Source organism: Bactrocera dorsalis, chromosome 2 (genome assembly GCF_023373825.1).
Source record: "Bactrocera dorsalis isolate Fly_Bdor chromosome 2, ASM2337382v1, whole genome shotgun sequence".
In the NCBI taxonomy this organism is placed as follows: Eukaryota; Metazoa; Arthropoda; class Insecta; order Diptera; family Tephritidae; genus Bactrocera; species Bactrocera dorsalis.
The window spans coordinates 76,875,665-76,899,402 of NC_064304.1; the positions used below are offsets into that span (position 1 = coordinate 76,875,665).

The following is a 23,738-nucleotide window of genomic DNA, read 5'->3' on the forward strand; positions in this document are numbered from 1 at the left end:
GTTATACATTTGAACATCTTTCACAAATTTTTTGAATACGAAATCTTTGATACTCTGCCTTTGGGAAGCAATTACCCGATGCATCTCCCATATGCATTTATCAGAAACAAAAAATCAAAGACATTCATGTTTTTAATAACGTATCTTCTAGTTAAACTAAGAAAATTCCAAAAAAAGTGTAAAATTTTACAAATTTTTAAAAAATTGAAAAAAAGTGGTTTTTGATCAAAAAATTTTACTTTATTTTGTTTAAAAATATGTTCAAACTTGACTTTTCTTTTTAGTTTAAATAGAAGATAATTTTATGCCAAAGATAATAAACTTTGCCCCAATTCCAACTTTACACGCCAATTAACAGCCCTATTCTCATGCCCTCACAAAAATCACCAACCTCACTACAGTGATGTTTCTCACTATAGTGAAGGTTACCTTATTCTGAAATAAAAACATATATAAACTTTAAATTTTCTGTTTATTAAAAAAAAACAATATAAATTTATATACATATTACTTAAATTATTTGGTAGTTGTAACTTAAATTAGTAATATTTTTCTTTTCTTCTTGTTTGCCATATTATTAATTACTTCATCTGGATCTATTTTAATATCCCAGTGCACTGCAATAACAGCAAGTGCACTCAGCCGCTCATTGCCCATCACACTGCGTGGTAAAGTTTTTATTCTTTTTAACGTTGAAAAAGTTCTTTCAACGGAAGCGGTCGTCACTGGAAGAGTTGCTAAAATTGTAAGCAGGTAGTGAATATTTTTAAAATACGTTGCATCGCAATGTTGCAGTAATTTCAACACTTCTATGGTTGGATCTATTGTTGATAAGCTGGCACACCACAATCGATACTCTGATTTTAATGCTGTCATTGATATTTGCTCCTCGAAGTAAATAGTTAAATTTTTTAATTCTTCGGCATTATCAATTGCAGCAAAACCTGGGAGTAGAATTTGAAATGACGAGAGTATATCCTCATTCACTAATAAACGTTCTGTCATGTTTTGAATCAGAGCATCAACGCATGGAATAAATATTGTAACTCTGAAGTGGCTTTCAGGGGTTGTGCAAGGTGGATTAGCACGAGTAGTTTGGCGCGAAGTCACTCTAGGCACTACAAGATCTGTGTCAAAAAGATCTTTAGACATTTGTGATGCTGTTTGGAAAATATCGTTGAAAAAACCATCCGCTGTTTCTCTTATCTGGTGCAGAGTTCTTATTAATTCTTTTGCTCGGTTCATTGCTGATACAAAATCCATAGATTTTTCTTGGAGTTGCACAGACAGTGGCAGCGTTAAGCTGAACAATTGCTCACAGACGAATAGACTAAGCAAAATATCGCTTTTCTCTACCGCTGCTAAGAAGGCTGATGCTTTAGACAAAATGGACCATGTCTTACTCGAAATTATTTCCAAACTTAATACAATGAATTTGAAAAGCTCCACAAAGCTTATAATGCTTTCATGCCTTTCTATAAACCTTGTTTCACAAAGGCGAACAAGTCGTCTTTTTTTGCTTTCTGGTGCGTGCTTCTGTATAACGTCCTGGAAAGTTGTGTTTGCATTTGAATGGTTTCTAAATAAATTTGCTATTTCATTGACAATACCAAGGCAGTTCCGTACTGAAGGTAATGACATAGTATTAGAAAGCGCAAGGTTCAATCGGTGACTAGCGCAATGAACATATCGTGTTTTTGGATACAGTTGTCTTATCCTGGTTTGCACTCCACTTAAATGCCCTGACATGTTTGCTGCTCCGTCATATCCCTGTCCAACCAATTTCGCCATATCAAGATGGAGATCTGTACAACGCTTAAGTATGACTTTTGATAAGTTTTCAGAAGTTTGATCGGTAATTGGAATAAAGCCCACAAAATCTTCACGAAATGCTGGATATTTGGATGAGAAGTCTACATACCGTAGACATAACGAAAGTTGCTCTTTACCTGCAACATCCATTGTTTCATCAACAAGAATGCTAAAACACTTTGCGCTATTCACTTTATTAATTATTTTGTTTGTCACAATATTAGCGCCAGTCTCGAGAATCTCATTTTGAATATCTGGGCTTAAATATTTGGCATTCTTAGCACTATTCGCGATTTGAGCTCTCAAATTTTCATCGCCAGCATCCAATCTGAAGCGTAATAGGGCTCTAAATTTTCCATCCTTCTGTTCAGGCCGAGTTAATGACAGCACGCCGCTATCATGGTCGCCTCTTAAAGGAAGTTCTTGCTCTGCGCAAAAAAGGATTGTTTCAATAATAGGTTTGAGAGCATTTCTATTTTTTTCTACTTCCTTTGCGCGCTGCATATCCAATCGAGACCTTATCTCTTGTTTGCTAGATAGCACATTTAAGAATGAAGTGGCCTTTTGAACACATTCTAAATGGTATATGTTTTGCTTGTGTTTATTAAAATTCTCTTTTGCGTTCTTCCATTTTCGATAGCCAGTTACAAAATGTCCAGGATTTTGATGCCCACCTTTTCCCACACCTTTGTGAAAAAATAACCAACAAGGCTTACAAAAAACGCTGTCTCCACTTTTAGAGTAGGCAAGCCAAGCGAAATCTCCATCTGTAATCCACTTCCTTTGAAAACATCTTTTTTGTGATTTTGTTTCTGTAGCTGGAAATTCAAATGGTTCTTTTGGAAGCAATGTCGATGTGAGAATATTTTTTTTGTTGTGTCGTCTAAAGACTTGCTATTTGCCTTAGCAATGTCAAACTGATCCGCTTGCCAAATATCAAGACTCTCTTCAGTTTGGAATGCATCAACCATGTCTATTTCAGGAGTTTGATTTAAACTGTCATGCTGATCTAGATATGTATTAACAAAAAAATTTGAAAATCTTTAATTTATTATTTTGCTTGCATTCTTTTTACCTTTCTCAGTGACATCAACTAAAGAACTTGAACTACACACATTTGTACTGCTTGGATTTTCCAAAACAACATCTAAATATAAATATTTAAACAAATAGACAAAAAACAACATAGAAGAAAAACATAAGCCATAATCACAACAAACACATGTATAAACTTAAACAGCGTAATTTGATTTACTACAAAAACTAGTTAAATTTGTCAACACTTTTCTTAAGAATTTATGCACATACATTTATTATTATTTCTTATTGTTGTTATTGTTATTTGTTATTTACATACATAAATAACATACTGGTAGTTTGTTTAAAATCATTGACTTGGATTATGTTAGATAAACATTTTTTTTTTTTTTTATTATTATTCATCTTAATTTACAATCTGTCGGTAGACAATAAGTAAATGTAATTGATTAATGTGTTTGACATTGATGCATTAAGTGCAATTTGGCCTTAATATAAGGTTATTTGGTAACTAGTATTTATTAAGCTAAATTACGTAATGTGTAGCAATATTATTACAATGTGTATTATTTTATACTTAGATAGTTCTTACGATCTAAATGGCAGGTCTAGAGGATGTAGTCTTTTCAATCGTCGTGTGTCATCGCTGTTGTCTAATAAGTTTATAGCGTATGGGTTAGGGTGCCAATTTAATCTTGTTATGTACTTTGAGCTGTATCTTTTTATTTCATCAATCACCATAGGCATTCTCAGATCCTTATGGAGATGAGTATTTTTAATGTACCACGGAGCGTTAGCAAGAAGTCTAAGGGTTTTTGACTGAAACCTCTGAATTATGTCTATGTTGGATCTACTTGCTGTACCCCAGATTTGAATGCCATAAGACCATACGGGTTTCAACATAGTTTTATATAGAAGAATTTTGTTTTGTAAACTAAGTTTAGACTTAGGGCCAAGCAACCAATACATTTTTCTAGTTTTAATTTTGAGCTGAATTCTCTTGGCTCTAATATGTTCACACCAAGTAAGCCGTTTATCTAAATGTAATCCGAGATATTTTACACAATTGGACTTTGGAATTAAAACATTATTAAGACTCACATCGGGACACTCTTCCTTCCTCAATGTGAAAGTTATGTGAGTTGATTTTCCAGTATTTACAGAGATATTCCAGTTGCGAAGCCAAGATTGTATTTCATTTAGCTGTGCTTGTGCAGTTTCAGCAGCTTCGCTAGCGGAGTAGGCAGATGAGAGTACAGCAGTGTCATCTGCATAGGTGGCAACTGTTAAATTACCATTTTCCAATATTGGCATGTCTGCGGTAAAAATTGTATACAGTATTGGTCCCAAGACACTTCCTTGCGGGACACCTGCCTTTATTTCGTGTATGTCTGAGATTTCATCTTTAATTTTAACATAGAAATGTCTTTGACTCAGATAAGATCTGAGGAAGAGATAGAGTGGAGTAGATAGCGTCTTTTTAATTTTATACAGTAGGCCCGAGTGCCAGACTCTGTCAAATGCCTGCTGAACATCTAGGAAAATTGCACAACAATACTTCTTCTCCTCCAAGCTACTAAGTATAGTTTTCACAACGCGATGACATTGTTCCGGTGTGCCGTGCATATGTCTGAAACCAAACTGATGATCTGGAATAATTGATTGCTTTTCCAGCTCTGGCAGTAGTCTTCGAAGAAATATTCTTTCGAGTATTTTCGAGAATATTGTCAGTAGGCTTATTGGTCTATATGAAGATAATTCATTTTCCGGCTTGTTTGGCTTTGGTATCATTATAATTTCAGCACATTTCCACTGCGTGGGGAAATGCCTCAATTTGAAGCTACTATTAAAAAGCAAGACCAAAAATAATAGACATTTCTTGGAAAATTTTTTGATTGTCCAAGCGTCGATGTTATCATAACCTGGAGACTTTGAATTTTTCAAACGCGATATTTCAAATTGGACCTCTGAGAGTCTTACGTATGTAAGAGGCTTATCCATTGGACATGGGCAATCAATGTATGATTCGACGTCCTCACGATGGCTGGTGCTACTGAGGTTAAATGGCTGAAATATATCTTTAAGGTGGTTGGCAAAAGCGTGTGCTTTGCTTATGTTTGATCTGCACCAAGTGTTGTCATTATCTTTAACCGGAACCTGTCTTATGGTTGGCCGTTTTAAGTATTTGGTGGTTTTCCAGATGTTATATTCGTTGTTGTTGTTTGGATCAATTTTTTTGAGATATTCTCCAATAATCTGGTGGTCCAGACTGCACTTAACACATCTGTACGGCTTTTTACAGTATCGTTTAGTATGTCCAAACTCTTGACAACGATGACACTGAACTAAATCATTAAACTTGCGGGGAGGTTCGATTTTGACTACCGCGCTACATAATCGATTAATGTCAAATACACTTTTGTTGTTTGCCGACGGCTCTAAGTCAGCAAAAAATAGTGACATTGGCATCTTTGTAACTTTACTTTTTGCATTAACAATGTTTCTCACAATATGACCTTTTTGAGATAAGTCAAGTATAATGTCGTCTATGGGTGTGGAATAGTGGATATTTTTTATAACAATTTTATAGGGCTTCTCCTCTTTTAACTGATACGTGTGAAAAATTATATTATTTGTGTCTAAATACGTGACAAGTTTTCTATATGAGTCACTATTTGCAGGCATTACTCTGGCTTGTCCGTCTCTGCCGGATTTGTACGAAAAATTTTCTCTACCAATTAAAGTTGAAAAATTTACTATCATTTTATTTATATCGTTTACTTGTGGTATGAAAATCGGTGGTGGTTTGAAAACACTTGTAGTTGTCTCTGCGTTTTGCTCATTATTCTTATCACTGGCATTGTTATTATCACTTTGTGTGTTTGTGTCTAAGATTGCAAACCGGTTTGATGTGTTAGGAGTATTGTTCAGTTTTAGTTGTTTTTTCATTACATTTGGGGATTCAATAGTTTTACGTTTCGTTGCTTTGGGCTGGTATGCGTTTTGCCAGCCTCCGCTGTTATCACTCATGTCGACGTTTACAACGTCCTCACCAACCATTAAGTCGGGGCTTTGTTTTTGCGTTTTCGCTTTTTATTACACACGATAATATGTTTACAAAAATGCACGGACAAAATTGCAAATACACTTTTCGACTATACTCGCACTACCTGTAATCGTACGCACTAAGTTTTGTGACCGCACACACTGAATTCACGATGGGAACTGAGATAAACATAATCAATAATTTCTCCTGAAATCAACCATAATCACTCTTAATATGCATTGCCAAACTTAACTGGGTTTTTAGGAAGTAGATTTAGAGTTAAATTTTAGCACTGACCACTTTGCTTTGGTTTTTTAAAAAAAGATGAAATAGTTTTTTGATTTTTTGATCGCTTCATCTTTTTGGTTTAGTTTTTATTTATTTTTTAATCTTATTTTTCGACACTTCTTTACACTTGCATAAAACTTTCAATAATGAACCAGCCAAACAAGTGAGATACCTACACATAACATGTATATGCTCAAAATAACGGTATTTTGTAGTATTACGCCGAATTGCATAGTATGACACTCCAGATTTTGTTGTTGCTTTTTTGTATACATATGTATGCCAATGATCTAAAACAGCGGCCTATGCGCACAATAGCGCACGGACAGTGCCACATCTCACTCCAACATGTCGCGACAAGTGTCTGTGAAAGCACGATTGTGCTACTGTATTCTAGCGTCAACTGATCGCAAAATTCTGCTTTGCTTGCCTACGAAGTTGAATACAGTTGCACAATCGTGCTTTCACAGACACCTGTCGCGACATGTGTCTTTCGCAATTGAACATCACTGATCTAAAATACTCACTACATAAATTGAATGTAAATGTTTTATTTGGCGCGTGCCATGTTTTTTTGTATTTCGCATAGATCTTAACGCTGACGAAACGGCGACAGTCAGTGTAGTTGCGTACGACTGTTATAGGTTTGAGCTGAGTTGTGTATAAGAGTTTCAAAAGATTCAGTCAGTGATAAATCTTTTTTATTTGCGATTTATGTAAAAAATTTCCCTATATTGCCCTTCTTCTTCAGCCCTCTAGACCACCCCACCCCACGAAAAATCGATTATTTAACGAGAAAACTCGATTCTCGAGTAGAATCGGGATCGAGTTTACCATCCATACTGGCAACCATCGGGGCACATATAAAACCTCCGCACAATAACCACCGCAAAAAAAAAATGATTTTTTTTCTATGTAATTTATATGGAAAACAGAAAATTTGAAATAGGCACCTCTTAATATTAATATTAGGAGCTCATCTTTTGAGGGACTTTTTTTTTACACATTTTCGAATGGTTTGAGCCTGTTTTTCAGTTGAAAAAAAAAAGTTGCCTCTGAATGGCACACCATAATATATATACAGTGGTTCTCCAGTATAACGAACGCCGATATAACGAATGTTCAATATAACGAACGCTGTTTTTCAATACATTAATGACTCTATATAACGAAAGCTGGAAATTGGATGAACTCGATATTACGAATGTATGGCGTTTGTATTACAACAAAAAACAATGCAGGTAGTTAAATACCCGTTAGTTCCTGTTATTATTGAGCTATTTTTTTTAAAGAATTCTATTTATTTTTTTATGCACGCTTCATTGCGCGAAATATCAGTTGTGAGTTCAAAGTGGTAAAGTGAGGATATCGCATAAATTATTTAAAAATGTCTTCAATTCGGAAACGGCTTTGCTTGGGTGACAAATTAAAAATAACTGACGAAAATAAAAAGTGGAAACCCCTGAAAGAAATCTCTTTGAAATATGGTATTCCAAAATCGAGTGTTTGCACAATTTTAAAAAATTGCCGGAAAGTGATAAGAAGTGTTAAATATACACATGCTGGCACATTGAGACGACAATCGTTAAAGAAAGACGAATATCAAACTTCAACACAGAAGATTTGGAAGCATGGAACAGTGTAGACAATGTACTTTGAATATAATACACTTCTCCGCACTCACCTTTTGCACCACCACTAATTTTCTGCACAAAATAAGTTTAGTGTCTATGCACACGCGTAGGGTTGTACCAAATCGGCAATGTCCCAATGGGGTTTATTAAAAAATGATTTAATGACAATGTAAAAATCTTTATGTTAATTTATACACGGTATGACGCAAAAACTCCGGTCGAGCATGGACGGAATAACTCGCGGAAAAAAAGCAAAAATGCACAGCGATCGAAGAGGTCGGAAAAAAGGTTATCGCACAGGCGTACAGGTCGCGGTGAAGGTCGCAAACGAAGTGAAGTTGCGATCTCCTTGTTTTTTCCTCTTTCTCCCTGTGGTGTGGGCGATCAGATGGTGTGATGTGGTTGGTTGGTGTACGTATATGTGGGTTGTAAGCGTTGATGGTGGGTATGGTGAAGCTGCGTGTCGGTGTTGGGAGGTTGAGGTGATGTGGTGTAATAGTGTGGTGTATGTGTGGATGTCGGGGAAAGATGCTCATTTATACATCCTGGCCCCCCTAGGCGAGTGTTTAGCCTAGTAACCTCTGTAGTTGTTGTAGAGTCGCTACAACGTTGCTGAGGCCCGTCTTACGGCGGGCTTGCGGTCTAGGATGGCGCCTCCGATACGAGGTGGTATGACGTTGACGCCAGAAGCGGGACTCCTCCGAAGGGAAGGTTTGCCTTCGCGGTTGCGGTCGCGGGGGTCGTCGGCTGGCAGTACGGCCCCGGGGGGCATGATGACGCTCGACGTCGGGTCCGGTATTGCGGTGGAGCATCGTATGATGGTGACCCATACACACCTGGCACTGATACCCAGTGGCGCATTCGCGCGTTAGATGGGTAGGCGCCAGACAATTCAAGCAATGACCGTGGGCCTGGGCGACCTGCTGACGTTGCTGAGGTGTCATACCCTTGAAGATGCCACAATGTGGCAATCGATGTCGGCGGCGACATAGCTCGCACTGAAGTTGTGGCGGTTCCGGAGCCCGTACTTGCGTGTCACTGCGCGGAGCCGATGGAGTTTCTCGGGGAGGTGCAGCAGCGATGGTTGTGCGCGGCGCTGCTACTGGTGTGGCTCTAGGGCGCGGAACCGTGACGGCGGAACGCACAGTGGGCGTGGGCACAGTTGTCATCTCGGCATCCATATGGATCTGTTAAGAAAATAGTATTTTTAATTATCATATATATTTGTGTATAATCATATGGCCGGTTGTGCCACGTAAGGGGGCGTGAGTGAGTCGTCATATGGATCGACCTTGTTTTGTTTTTGTGTTAGTGTTTATTACTAGTTGATAATTTTGCTATCATTTATTCTGTCTCTTTGTTTATTGATTACGATTACGTTATTTTCGGTTTACTTTTCGGTTTTATCCGCGGTTGGCAAAAAGCATAGCTTAACGAGCGGCCTGGTTCCCGTTTGTGTACGGAGATCGACTACGCGAATATGACCGTCGGAGCCGTAGTAGAGCTTCTCTATGCGGCCAAGCCGCCATTCGGTAGGGGGGAGACAATCGTCATTGATTAGGACACAATCTCCAAGCTTAGGCGCGTTTTCTGTGATTTTCCATCGGTACCTTCTGTGGAGGTCCTTTAAATAATCATTTTTCCATCGACGACTGAAGTCGTGATGTAGAATTTTAATTCTTTCCCAACGATTTAATAAGGAAAGCGACTCCACGCCTGGCTCAGGTGTGGCCAGAATGGGCGCTCCTTTAAGAAAATGCCCTGGTGTGAGGGCAGTAAAGTCTGAGGGATCTTGCGAGAGTGCAGCGAGAGGCCGTGAATTAAGAACGGCTTCAATTCTAGTTAAGAGTGTCGTGAATTCTTCATAATTGAATTTGTGGTTGCCAGCTATCTTTTTAAAATGGGATTTGAAGCTTTTTACAGCTGACTCCCATAAGCCGCCCATATGAGGGGCGCTGGGGGGTATAAACTGCCAATTGATACCTTGAGGAGCGTATTTTTGGACAATGTCAGGTGAGACTTGTTTTGTGAAGTCCACAAACTGTCTTTCGGTAGCTCTTTGAGCTCCGATAAAAGTTTTACCATTATCGCTCATGATTTTTGATGGGAAGCCTCGTCGTCCGACGAAACGAGCAAAAGCCGCAAGAAAAGCCTCCGTCGTCAGATTCGTACATAGCTCAAGGTGTACTGCTTTTGTCGTGAAACAGACAAAAACAGCCACATAGCCTTTCATGAGGGTAGGTGACCTTAGCATGGATGCCTTTATCATAAAAGGCCCAGCAAAATCTACACCTGTAGTGGTGAAAGGCAGAGCAAAATTGCAGCGTTCAGGTGGAAGTGCTGCCATAATCTGCGATCGCATTTTCTGCTTATGCATAGTGCAGATTTTGCACATGAAAATGCACTTCTTTATTTGGGGCTTCAGTCGGGGTATGTACAGCTCTTGGCGGACCATATGTTGCATGAGCCGATGTTCGGCGTGGAGCATTAGTATGTGGATATATCTAATGAATAAAGTGGCAAACGGACACCTCTCTGGTATGATTATAGGGTGGCGTTCATTGTACGTTAGGCTTGAATTAGCAAGCCGACCATTCGCCCGAAGTAAACCTTTCGTATCTAGAAATGGGTTTAGAACTAAGAGTGAGCTCTTTTTATCGATAGGCTTCGATTCTCTTAGTAATTCTATATCGCGGCTGAAGTAGCGCATTTGGGTTGATGCGATAAGAGCGACCTTTGCTTTTTGTAAGTCTTGGTGCGTCAATTTATCGCAATGGAGATAAGTTGCTCCTTTAACTTTAAGTTTAAGCCGCTCTAAAAACTTGAGCATATAGGCAACTACTCGGAGGGCTCGGGGGAACGATGAAAATCGTTCAAGGATGTCAGTGTCATCCAGTGTTGCATGATAAGTGTCGATTTTACGACTTTCTGGGGCAAGTATGTTGCGCATGGGCGATTGTGGCCAAGAATCGGGAGATTCTGTTAACCATCGGGGGCCATTCCACCATAGGGTGGAGGTGGCAAGATGCAGAGGTTTGCATCCTCTTGTACCTAAATCAGCAGGATTGTCAGCACTGGCTACGTGACGCCAAGTGGCTGATCCTACTAGGCCAAGTATCTCAGATGTTCGGTTAGAAATATAAGTTTTCCACGCATGTGGTGGTTTTTCTAACCAGGCTAGAACTATCTCGGAATCGGACCATAAATATAATCTGTATTTCGCCATATTTAAGTGGGTCTGCACGATTGAAGCTAGCTTTGCTAGTAGCAGAGCGCCACAGAGTTCAAGTCGTGGGAGACTTAGCGTTTTTAGAGGCGCAACTTTTGCTTTTGCCGCTAATAAGTGGCTTGTAGTTGCGACATCGCTTTGTGTACGCACATATATAGTGGCACAATATGCCTTTTCAGAGGCGTCGCAAAAGCCGTGTAGTTCCACTTTGTATTCGGGGGAATAGTTTACCCACCGTGGAATTTGTATCTTCGAGATGTCGTTCAAGTTATTAGCGAACTGGGACCATTTTTCTAACCGAATAGGTTTCACTTGTTCGTCCCAGTCGGTTCCGTCTAGCCATAATTCTTGGATCAAGATTTTCGCTTGTATCATAATTGGCGAAAGCCATCCTGCGGGGTCAAAAAGTTTTGCCACCGAGGAGAGAATTTGGCGTTTAGTACTGGCGGATAATGCGGATATGGACTCAGTCGTGTATGAAAACTGGTCCGATATCGCATTCCATTGGATGCCTAGTGTTTTTGTTGTACTATCCTTTTCAAATATAAGGAAATTAGTATCCAACAAATGGTCTTTAGGAATATTTTTTAAAATATTTGGGTGATTGGCAGTAATCTTTTTAAAGGAAACCCTGCGGTATTGAGGGCATTTATTACCTGTGATAAGGTCTCATATGCTTGTGAAAGACTGTGGCTTCCAGACAGGATATCGTCTACATACGTTTGCGTTTTTAAGACATGTGTTGCCAGTGGAAATTCTGGCTTTGTGTCTTCTGCCAGTTCGTGTAGTGTACGAATGGCTAGATATGGGGCACAGTTTACGCCAAAAGTAACTGTTTTCAATTTAAAGTCGCGTAGTGGACTATTGGCAGATTTTCGGAAAATAATTCGCTGAAAATCTTGATCATCTTTATGAACCAGTATTTGTCGATACATCTTTTCGACATCTCCATTGAATACGTATTTGTATATACGCCAGTTCAATATGAGGAGCATTAAATCTGGTTGGATTGTGGGTCCCGTAAATAGAATATCATTTAGGGAATTACCTGAGCTCGTGGATCGTGATGCATTGAAGACCACTCGAACTTTTGTTGTTTTCTTCTCAGGCTTTACTACTGCATGATGTGGCAAGTAGAAAGAGTAATATTTGCCTTTTATGATTTTTTCACATGGGCTTGTGATCTAAATGAAGGTATTCTTCCACGACACCATCATAAACTTGTTTAAGCTCACCTTTTTTAAGTAGGTTTTTCTCCATACTTAGAAACTGCTGTATTGCAGAGGTGCGAGAGTGACCTAAGGCGAGTGTGTCTGGAAATTGTTGTTTTATTGGTAGTCGTACGACATACCGACCATTATCTGATCGAGTAGTTGTGGCTTTGTAAAAGTCTTCACAATACTGATCTTCTGGTGTTGAAATTGGAACGGGGGGGAGTTCTTCTACCTCCCAAAACTTTCTCAATTGTGAATTGAGGTACTCGTTTGAGATTTCCTCAACTTGAGTTGTCATGGCTGTGACTGGTTCCGCAACTAGTCCACTTAGGACCCATCCGAAAATGGTATTTTGCGCCAGTAGTGTTTTCGAAATTTTTTCAACACCTTCTAGTATAATTTGCGATATGAGATCGCTGCCTAATAGAAGGTCTATTTGAGCGGGGGTGTTGCAGTTGGGATCTGCTAGAGTGAGATGTGAAATCTTATCCCACTGCTTGCTATTTATTTGATAACTTGGAAGCATGTTTGTCAGTTGCGGTAAGACAATAGCATTTGCTTGAATGCGCTTATCCGCTTGGGGGGAAATTAGGATAATGGGGCAGATTTTATGTGAGTTTTGTACTACTCGTCCGCCCATTCCCGTAATTTCATAGTTGGCATGTTTTGTTGGCAGTTTTAGCCTATTTTGTGCCCTAGACGCTATGAATGATCGTTGCGATCCTTGGTCTATTAGGGCTCTTAGTTTGAACAGTTCTCCTCGATGTTCGATGGAGACAACTGCTGTGGGTAGTAGTACTCTACTATGATTTTCGCTGTGTAGCGTTTGAGTTTTTATTGCCTTTGAACAACATGGTGTCTCTTGGCAATTTTCTTGAGGTTTTGTTTCGGGAGTTGCTGTGGCAACTAAACCCGTGGCTTTTTTTGAAAAAGCGCTGCTATGAGATGTGTTGGGAAAGTTATTGAGATGTAACATAGAATGATGCCTTTTGTGGCAGTATACGCAATTAAATTTGCTTTCGCAAGTATTAAGATTGTGTGAGTGGGACAAGCAGTTTGTACAGAGTCTTTTTGACCTGACAAAGTTGTTCCTTTCATTGACATTCATTTTTTTAAATTTCTCGCAAGCTTTTAACTTATGCCCTCCAGAACATAGTTCGCATGACGTGAATTTATTTTGTTCAGATATGAACGATTGTGCTTTGAAAAAACTTTTGTTTAAATGATTGTTGCTTCCGGCTTGGGGTTTATTGAAGCTTCGATTTAGGTCTTGTTGAACGTTTTTAGTTCTGACTACTTTTTTGTCTACCCTTTCCGCAATTTCGTATTGGGTAGTTAAGAAATCTTTCATCTGCTGCCACGTTGGGCATTTTCTTCTTGATGAGAGCGATTGCTCCCACAAAAGTAATGATTTTTCTGGTAATGCGGCGGTACATATGTTTACCAGAATAGGATCCCAATTGTGAGTGGGAATATTTTGTGTCGATAGAACCGACAAACAATTTGAAACAGTGGATTCTAGTTTCATGAATTATTCACTGGTTTCTCTTTGAATTCTTGGCAAGTTCATAAGTATCGTTACTTGCTTGTCAACTAATATTCTCTCATTTTCATATCTTTGTCTTAAAGCTTCCCAAGCTAAATTAAAATTATCGTCATTCAATGCGAACTGCTTGACTATTACGCCTGCTTGACCTTTAGTTTTGTATCGGAGGTGATACAGTTTTTGCGCTTGTGATAATTTTGGATGGTTTATGTACACGGCTGTAAACATGTCCCGGAAGGACGGCCATTGTTCATAACCTCCATGAAATATTTCCGTATCACACGCTGGCACTTTGAGATGAATGCCTGAACTTGCCTCTTGGGCTTGCAATTGTGGTAACTCTACTCTACTGTGGGGAGTAGGTGAAATTGACTTAATAAGTTTTAATTGATCTGATATCATTGCTTTTGTGTCTTCATAGCGGTCTAAGCAATTTTCGTATTTGGCGTAAGCCGAAGATTTGAAATTTTCGGGTAGATCTGAATCAGCAGTTTCTACTATTGCGTCGTATGCAGCTTGGAGGCGTGTCCAAAAATTGTCAATAGATTTATTTTTTATTTCTAGTACCGATTCAGAGTTATCTTGAATCGGTGAAGATGCAAATCGAGTGCAGTATTTAATCAAGCTGTCACTCTCAGAAATGAATTTAATATAAGAAATGTCTTTCCCCCGTTTTTGCTTTGTAGCACCTTGCTTCGAGCGTGTAGCTTCTGCAGGTGTACACGGACTTTTGTCATCAGTAATCATTTTTGGAATTCTTAAGAATTCTGCTTTAGATTCTTTTGAATCAGTGCTCATTCAGAAAATTTTAATTAATAAAATATATATATATATATAATAGAGACATTACCAAAAACTCTTTTCAATAAATAAGAGTTGTTATTTCCGAACAATTGAATTAGTAAAATATAGTATATGTGTAACCGAAAACTCTTTTCAATAAAGAAGAGCTGTTATTTATGAAAAAGAATTTTAGAATGCGTTTATCGCTTTTATTGCGCGCGTTTGTATTTACTTCCTTTTTTTTTTTTGAAAAAATATTTTTTTGTTTACGGTTTTATCTGTATGCCCTTGTATCAGCGCGCACTGAAAACTAGGTCAATATCCTTTGTACATACGTGAGGATGATATGTGCATATAGTATGCGTTAAATAAACTATGTGCAAATATGCTTGTTCTTGTTTAACAAGGAACAAGATAAATGCTAAGAAATCGCCAAATTTCAATACATGTATGTATGTATGTACAAGGTAATTCGTATGAAATATATAATTTTCAACCAGTACTATTCGATTTTCTGCACCGTTTATTTATTATTATTATATTTTTTTTTGTCTTATTTAATTGTATCCTATGGTTATAGGTATACAAGCGTTTGGAGATATACGGCAATATGTATAGGGTATAAAACAATTCGCATTTATGTGTTCGCGGTTGTATGTTCGCGTTTAGAAATATGCGCTAAAGCGCTAATGTATGTTATTTATATTTTGTAGGTAGGTATATTTATAGGGATATATATATATATATATATACATATATGTGTATCTCTATGTATAAAAAATTTGATGTTCTTTCGTTATGTTTAATCCGCTTGAGGATATGTATATATGTATGTATGTTTCTATTTTCTTTTATGCTTTATTCCTCTTGCTTCTCTCTTTTTTTTTTTTTTTTTTTTTTGTTGCTTACGGTTTGGATGCAATTCCTCTCACAGCTTAATAAGCTGAAGAGGTATTGTCTGTATGATTTGCAAGTATCCCTCTCACAGTTTGTAAACTGAAGCGGTATTGCCAGAATATTTTGATAATGAATACCTGAATCTTTTCCGTGGATTGTGTGTATTGTATACACGAAGGTAAGTTAAAAAAAGCAAGGAAAATAATTATTTTAATTAAATGTATATAAATACATACACGCGTATATGTATACTGTGGATACATATACATACATGTATATAGTATATATTATTTACCGTATTCGTCTCTATCGGTAATTAAATTTGCCGCCGATTTAAAGCCTTTACTAACCGTATTCATTAAACGGGTTTAATTAATATCGGTTCTATGATTTTGACCGTTGGTGCAAGTTACATACATATATACATATTATAATAAAAATCAAAAGTGGAATAGATACACTCACTCAGATTTTCCTCAGGGATTTTGGGGGTTAAATTATAAAATGTGTGCGCTTCCTTGGGTGATGTTTCGCTTCTCCGCCGGCGTTCCAACTTGTTGACTTATTGCTCCTTTCTTTTGTTTAATTTGTATTAAGTTTAAGTTGTTTTATATTTATTGAGTTTCGCGCCCGTTTTATGTTGTTAGTGGAAATTAGATTTAATTGATTTGATCTGTTGTTTTATACGTAAATTTTTCACAGTCTTTTGTGTTTGTATTGTTATGCACTTCACTGCACAGTAGGTACTTTTATTTATATTTTTTTTGTTTTTTTTTTTTTTTTTGAAATTTATTTTTCAATTTTTATACACTTTGTTAGTTTTTGTTTATATATAGATAGGTATGTACCTTTATTTCTTTTTGCATATATTGCACAATAATAATTAATTTTAATAATTTTTCTTTATATTATATATACATATGTACATATGTATTTTCTCTCCCACTTAACTGTTTTTTTTTTTTTTTGTTTCACTGCACTCAGCCTCGGGTATTTTGTTGTCACTTAAAATTTTTTTATTTTTCTGTTTCCAATGTGCCGTTCCTTATGTCTCGAAGGACCATGAATATAATACACTTCTCCGCCCTCACCTTTTGCACCACCACTAATTTTCTGCACAAAATACGTTTAGTGTCTATGCACACGCGTAGGGTTGTACCAAATCGGCAATGTCCCAATGGGGTTTATTAAAAAATGATTTAATGACAATGTAAAAATCTTTATGTTAATTTATACACGGTATGACGCAAAAACTCCGGTCGAGCATGGACGGAATAACTCGCGGAAAAAAAGCAAAAATTCACAGCGATCGAAGAGGCCGGAAAAAAGGTTATCGCACAGGCGTACAGGTCGCGGTGAAGGTCGCAAACGAAGTGAAGTTGCGATCTCCTTGTTTTTTCCTCTTTCTCCCTGTGGTGTGGGCGATCAGATGGTGTGATGTGGTTGGTTGGTGTACGTATATGTGGGTGTCGATGTGTGGTGCTCTCGCGAGTAGTGTGAAATGTGGGTTGTAAGCGTTGATGGTGGGTATGGTGAAGCTGCGTGTCGGTGTTGGGAGGTTGAGGTGTTGTGGTGTAATAGTGTGGTGTAATAGTGTGGTGTGTGTGTGGATGTCGGGGGAAGATGCTCATTTATACATACTTGTAGAAGAGAACCCGAGTGCTGAAAATGAACTAGCTATAGAAATTTCGGAAGAGGAGGAAGGTGATACCGCTGCAGTTGTAGCTGTGCCGCCAATAAAGCATCCTGATGCCATCGACTGCTTTGAGAAGTGTATCAAATGGTCTGAAGAAAACAACGTGGAACAGGAAAAAATATTTCTATTGAAAAGCCTACATCAAAAGGCACAGGATCTCAAAATTTCTTTTCAGTTGAATAATGCTCATATTTTTGTTATAAAATTCAACTTTTATTAATTTTATTGTAAGCATTTTCCATTGTATATGTATTTATTTCAACCAATGCTTATGAATTCATGAATAAATAGTTATTTTTAAACATATATGTACCAATATTAATTTAGTTTTCGTTTCCGATATAACGAATATTTCAGTTTAACGAACGGTGCCAACATTATATCATTCGTTACATTGGAGTACCACTGTATAAATATATATACATATATACATATATGTAAGTTACTTACTGTCTCTGTACATTTTACTTCCTCTAAGAATGAATAAAAAGACATCTACATATGTTTAAATAATTCATTTTATTTTATTTCATTTTTGTATTTTTTTACATTTTTATTATTACTTATTTAATTTTTCTGACAATTTAGCCATAACCTCAATTACTATGGAAACATATGTATTTTAATAATGAGAAGCATACACAAGCATTTATGAACTTACCTCCCTCCACTTGGCTGCCGACCGAGTTGATCCTCTTAAGGCAGGGATGGGCACATTTTTTGCCCGCAAAGTTAGCAAAGTGCGCATGGGGGCTAGATGAGGGGAATATCAGTTTACGGAGAGAAGGGCATAACAAGTTGCGAAAAGTTGCGAAAAAAATCAATTACAATCCTCCGTAATTTAATGTTCATCGCAGAGTCATGGATAACATGATACGCAACTTTAGCATTGGCTCTCTTTTTCTGTCAAACGCGTTCCCTGATTATTTGACAGCGATGGAGATCAGGGAATTTTTGACAGTTGATTTCAGAAAAGGCGGGATGCCAGAAGTAAAGCGCTATAATTACTTGACGAAATTAATGTGAAATGAAATTTCATTGAACTGTGCGAACATATTTTGGCAAAATAAATGTTTATGTAAATTAATTAATGATTTTGCATTTTAGCATTTATATATGTATGCATTTTTAAAGTGTTTAATTTAGTGTTTTGTATAATTTTTTATATACCCAATCTAATTTTTTTCAGCAGTGGCATCATTGACAAATGTTATTAAAAATGCGAGTTTTGACAGCTCTCTCTCGATTCAAAGAGTTTCGTATCATGTTATCCATGGCAGAGTGGTTGCGGCAATACTGACATTGTACACAAATTAAAGAGCGGAAGTTTACTTCATATCGGAATTGTACAGTTGTGTGAACAAAAGGAGGTAAACATAATTTGCAGGGTTCAGAGTTTCGCATTAAAATTAGTTTTCATTTACCTTTGTATGGTGGGAAATTCTAATCACTGTTAGGAAAAAATATATAAGTTATACTTGTATCTTAAAACAATTTTATTTAATAAGAAAACAGCACATTTTATAACTTCACAACACCTATAGTTGTTCCTATTTTGTTCACACCACTGTACATGTGATAGATCAGTTAATGGTGGTGATGCCAGTTGTAAAAATTCATTTTAGTTACAATTGGGCAAACTTTTCTCAAGTTGTGGGCTTTTATACGTTCATATGTATGCATATCTGCATATATATATAAAAAAGAAAAGATACTTGCGACCATTATATTTATATATTGTGTTTAAACATATTGCAGTTCCATTTAATGAAAATGCTTATATAAATATGTATATGATTTGTGATATTTTCAGTTTAGTTGTTTTATCAAAATATTCAAAGAATTGAGGTTTTTTTCTATAATTGTTTTGTTAAATTTTAAAAATTTAAGTTGCCTCGGGGAATGTATTAAAATAATAATATGCGCTATAGAAAGGGAGCACATATTTTCAAAAATATAAGAAATCATCACATAAAAATATATTTGCGCGGTATGGCATTATTGATTGAGAGTGGCTAAGCACACAAATAGAATACAAACGCTAATGGCAGAAACATCTTCTCACTTCGACACGAGCGGCAAGCGTTTTGTTCTCGTTTTCATTCGAACAATGTTGCCATTACTCAATACGCATATGTAGTTTTGTACACATTCAAGTTTTCAATTATAATTTTTCATAATAAAAAATATCAAAACTGAAATCAAACTATTAAAACTAGTTTATATATTTGTAAATAATAGCATTCGATTCTGAATTTGAGTTATTTTAAGAAAATTTCAAATATATTGAAGACAATTTTTATAATAACTACAGTATATCGAGCCTGGCAACCCTGCGGTGTGAGAGAAATTAAAGGATTGGCGGGTGTCGAAGGGTTGTTGGCTATTTATTTACATTGCGTTTTCATAAGATTCGTTTAGTCATATGTGTTTGAAGAAACAGTGGTTCATAAACTATAAGGAAGTTTAAAGAAATAACCTGGTTTGAAACTTTTTGCTTCGAAAATTATATATAAAATAAGAAGTAGGTTATCTGATTTAAATTTTGGTACTTGGTACAATAATGCGTGGAGTTATAGCAAATGAGATTAAACCAAATTTATATATTTTAAATGCTGATATAAAGACATATTAAAAAAATGATTACTAAAATCAAATATTATTATACTTTTTGTTATTTGTCTTACATTTTATAAATTCCTAGTAGTTACAAAGAAACTTAAAATTGTTAGGCAATTTTACAGTTATTACCCACAGTGCATCTTCCCATATATGCGTGCGCTCTCATTTGTAAACCTGGTGTGGGAAAATACGTTGCTCTCACTTCCCTCTTTATGTTTGACCACGATGATCCTCTCACCTAGCCCTCAAAATGTGCACTCGTGCCCGCACGGGCAAAATGCCACTGAGGGCTAATATGCCCATCCCTGTCTTAAGGCATTTAAATTATCTGTTAACTCCGACCAAAGTACTTGCAGCACTTGAGGGTTGGTTGGAGTTAGCTTCCCTCGTTGCAACTCAGGATGCTGCTTGCAAAACATTATGTAATGTTGCAGCTGCTCCTGACTTGTCCTTTCCGTTTCTCGTTTTTGTTCGCCTAGGAATATATGAAATTATTGTATATATATATATATATATTTAAAATTTGCAAAATTACTTACATATGCTAATTATCCATTTGTGTGTCCATTTTTGTTTGCTTATTTTTATTAAAACAGCTGTTTGACAGCAAAAAGCTTTTTACCTCGATGGTGACTTTTTTAAGCTTTTTTCTTATGAGGTTTGAGCAAGAATAGCCTCACAAAATATGCCTCAATAGAAATATCTCAAATCAACTGAGTTGAGAGGTTTTTTCAGAATAGGGCTGTAAGAATAATCGTAAAAATAAAAAACCGAGAAATCGCGCTTCAAAGTTTTCGCTTTTTGCCCAAGCGCTCATATACATATGTATCTGTTAGACGCTCTATCACTATTTTCCTTCTAGCTTCGACAATATTTCGAATTCCAATCTACTTGTATAACTTTGTTTGTTGTTAGATAATTTTTAAGGAGATTTAAGCAAAAAAATCGATTGTTTGAAGCTTCTAAAGCAGGCTCCCCCCTTCATAAAGATTTCGTATCAGAATTTATTGATCTCATAAAAAATGAATTGGCAATTTGGCAAACGAAAAGTGATAAATATAAAAAAAGGTGCGTGGAGTCCCTACGCGCGGAAGAAGTTATACTTCTTGGTGATAATTCAAGAAATGCATATCATTTTGTATGATTTTGTATGAAAGAAAACTAGCGAGAGGGAAGGATAAAAATATCGTGGAGTGACCAACACTTTCTTAATTTCAGATTTTATAAATTTATTATGCACATTTTATAAAGCAAAGTCTAATTCAATTATCATTTCTGGGTTGGATTATGATAACTAAAATACGACATGAAATGTCTTACATCTATTTTATCTATATTCCTCGCGAATATAGATCTCAAAGAAGCAGAAGTCAAAATCAAAGGGATCCGCAAACAAGAGCCGGGGCCCTATTACTAGAGCTAGAAAAGGGACAGCCCACAAAGGCCAGCTTCTGTGAGGCACTTAAGTCCACTCTGAAAGAGACTGCAACAGTAGCCGACTTTAAAACTAAAGTTACTATAGAAATCAGAGACCTCGACTCGCTGACAACAAAAGATGAAGTAGCAGGGGCTGTCAAAGAAGCGCTACAGGACCCCACCGAAGGCTTGGCGATTAACATAACAGCTCCAAACACAAGAGAGCAAGTAAGGGCATATGTAACGCTGGACCAGGATAGAGCTGATGCACTAATGCGACAGGCACGCATTAAAATTGGCTGGGTTAGCTGCAGGCTGCGGCTGAAAGAAACCCCCAAAAGATGTTTCCGCTGCTTTGGACCAGGACACTTAACCTGGGACTGTAAAGGGCCCGATAGAAAGGGACAAGGCGTTTGCATAAAATGCGGCCAACCAGGTCATAAATTGAAAGAATGCGACAAGCTTCCTTCATGCTGCCTTTGCAAAGAGGCCAAACATGAGAAAACCGATCACATCCCGGGCTCCGCAAAATGCACGGTATATAGGAATTACCGAGGCAAATGAATATCCTACAGGCCAACATGCATAGATGCAAGGCCGCCGACGCACGACTCTCGCAAATGGTGACGGAGAGCGACTACGAGATGATCATCATAAGCGAGCAATACAAAAAGAAAGAGAGAGGTACCTGGCTAGAAGATAGCAGCTCAACCGCCGCTATATGGTTACCACCAGGGAGTAATATCAGCAATGCACACAATGGGAACGGCAACGGCTTCGTCTGGGCCAAATGCAACCTTTTTACAGTAATTAGCTGCTACTTGACGCCAAGCGATAATATACAGGAATTCCAAGAAAAGCTCGACAACATAGAGGACACAGCCAGGTCTATAGAAAGTCAATTGATTATCGCCGGAAACCTAAATTCCAGAGCGGTAGAGTGGGGTTTGCCAAACACGGACTCGAGGGGAAAGCGCATTCTAGAAATGGCTGCGCGATTAGGACTAGTAGTGCACAATACGGGGAACGCAACCACGTTTAAAAGACCGGGATGCGAGGAAACCACACCAACCACACGTCACGAAACTAGATACTTCGAAATTAATCTCCGTATTAGACGACCAAGACCCATCTAGCAACTCCCCCACAATTTCAAGAAAAACTGTCGAGCATACAATGCTGAATATAACAAGAGCCTATCAAAAAGCAATGCCCAAGGCCTCCCACAGCAAACATAAAGCAGCAGTTTACTGGTGGACTGAAAATATAGCCCAACTCAGACGAACATACCTCCGCCTTCGCAGATCCTACACGAGATCCAGGCGTAGAGGAGCCGCAACTCAAGAAGCTGATCAATACAAATTAGCAAAAAAGGAGCTGAAGCAAGCCATCGACGATAGTAAAAAGAAAAAATGGGAGGAACTACGCGAGGATATAAACAGAAACCCCTGGGGACTCGGGTACAAAATAGTGATGAAGAAACTCGGCGCTCGAGCAAAGCCACCTGACCTAACCGCTGTGAAAATGGATAACATTGTGAACGCACTATTCCCCACACACGAAACAAGGGCTAGTGACCCAGAATACATTCTAAGATCGACGCAAATCCCCCAGTGTACCCTCGAAGAGCTGCAACTAGCCACTGCCAAGCTCAAGGCCAACAAAGCACACGGACCGGACGGGATCCCATCCGAAATTCTTAAAATAATCGCTGCAGAGCGCCCGGTAGTACTACTGAACATGTACAACGCCTGCCTTAAAGCCGGAATATTCCCTGAACCGTGGAAAAAGCAACTGCTGGTGCTAATCAGCAAGGGAAAAGGAGACCCCAATTCGCCATCAGCATACCGCCCATTATGTATGCTTGATACAGCGGAAAAGCTATATGAAACCCTGCTTAAACCCATACTTGAAGCGGCCATCAACGAAGCAGGAGGACTGTCCCCTAGGCAATATGGCTTCAGACCCGGCAGATCAACCATAGGAGCAATAAAATGCGTCATTGAAAGCGTAAAAGCCGCACAGCGTAGATGGCATAAATACAAGAGAATAGTGTTGCTGGCGACTCTAGATGTCCGAAACGCCTTCAACAGCGCTAGATGGGTAGATATGATCGACGCTCTCGAGAAAAGCTTTAAAGTACCCGACTACCTCAGGGCCGTGGTGCGGAGCTACCTTAGCAACAGGAAACTGCTGTACGAAACTAAAGAAGGGTCACGACAGATAGCGGTTACGTCAGGAGCAGCACAAGGATCCATCCTCGGACCAGACTTGTGGAACATCAGCTATGACGCTATATTAAAACTAGAAATGCCAGATGACTCATATTTAATAGGCTACGCGGACGACATCGCAGCAGTAATCACAGCAAGGGATACGGAAGAAGCGCGAGGAAAGCTGAACCAGGTCATGATACGGACGCAAGCATGGCTCGACTTACACAGCCTCCAGCTCGCTACGGAGAAAACAGAGCTACTGCTGCTAACAAACAAGCACATACCTCTCGAGATAAGCATG

At 37.9% G+C, this 23,738-nt stretch overlaps 3 protein-coding genes across 11 annotated transcripts in view; 1 reads left to right on the forward strand and 2 right to left on the reverse strand.

Moving 5' to 3' along the window:
- The window catches only part of LOC105231136 (ubiquitin-conjugating enzyme E2 G1), a 539,049-nt gene that overhangs the window by 401,929 nt on the left and 113,382 nt on the right, over positions 1-23,738 (forward strand). The gene's annotated exons all lie outside the window — the stretch shown is intronic.
- LOC125776617 (zinc finger MYM-type protein 1-like) lies at positions 454-3,524 on the reverse strand. 7 transcript variants are annotated; one of them, XM_049450005.1, is made up of 3 exons: positions 3,443-3,524; positions 2,888-2,959; positions 454-2,821 (listed from the first exon to the last, which is right to left on the reverse strand). In XM_049450005.1, the coding sequence occupies exon 3, from the start codon at positions 2,314-2,316 to the stop codon at positions 535-537; it is 1,782 nt and encodes a 593-aa protein (XP_049305962.1). In that variant the 5' UTR covers positions 2,317-2,821; positions 2,888-2,959; positions 3,443-3,524; the 3' UTR covers positions 454-534. The 7 variants fall into 7 exon arrangements, with proteins under 7 accessions (XP_049305962.1, XP_049305964.1, XP_049305963.1 ...); XM_049450007.1 differs by lacking the exon at positions 3,443-3,524 and adding an exon at positions 3,409-3,427; XM_049450006.1 differs by lacking the exon at positions 3,443-3,524 and adding an exon at positions 3,386-3,423.
- On the reverse strand, positions 8,197-16,892 carry LOC125776729 (uncharacterized). The gene is made up of 2 exons (XM_049450280.1): positions 16,579-16,892; positions 8,197-9,005 (listed from the first exon to the last, which is right to left on the reverse strand). The coding sequence occupies exon 2, from the start codon at positions 8,997-8,999 to the stop codon at positions 8,385-8,387; it is 615 nt and encodes a 204-aa protein (XP_049306237.1). The 5' UTR covers positions 9,000-9,005; positions 16,579-16,892; the 3' UTR covers positions 8,197-8,384.

Excerpts from the sequence above, each read along its gene's own strand:
- LOC125776729 (XM_049450280.1), bottom strand. The coding sequence starts at position 8,999 with ATGGATGCCGAGATGACAACTGTGCCCACGCCCACTGTGCGTTCCGCC.
- LOC125776617 (XM_049450005.1), bottom strand. The coding sequence starts at position 2,316 with ATGCAGCGCGCAAAGGAAGTAGAAAAAAATAGAAATGCTCTCAAACCT.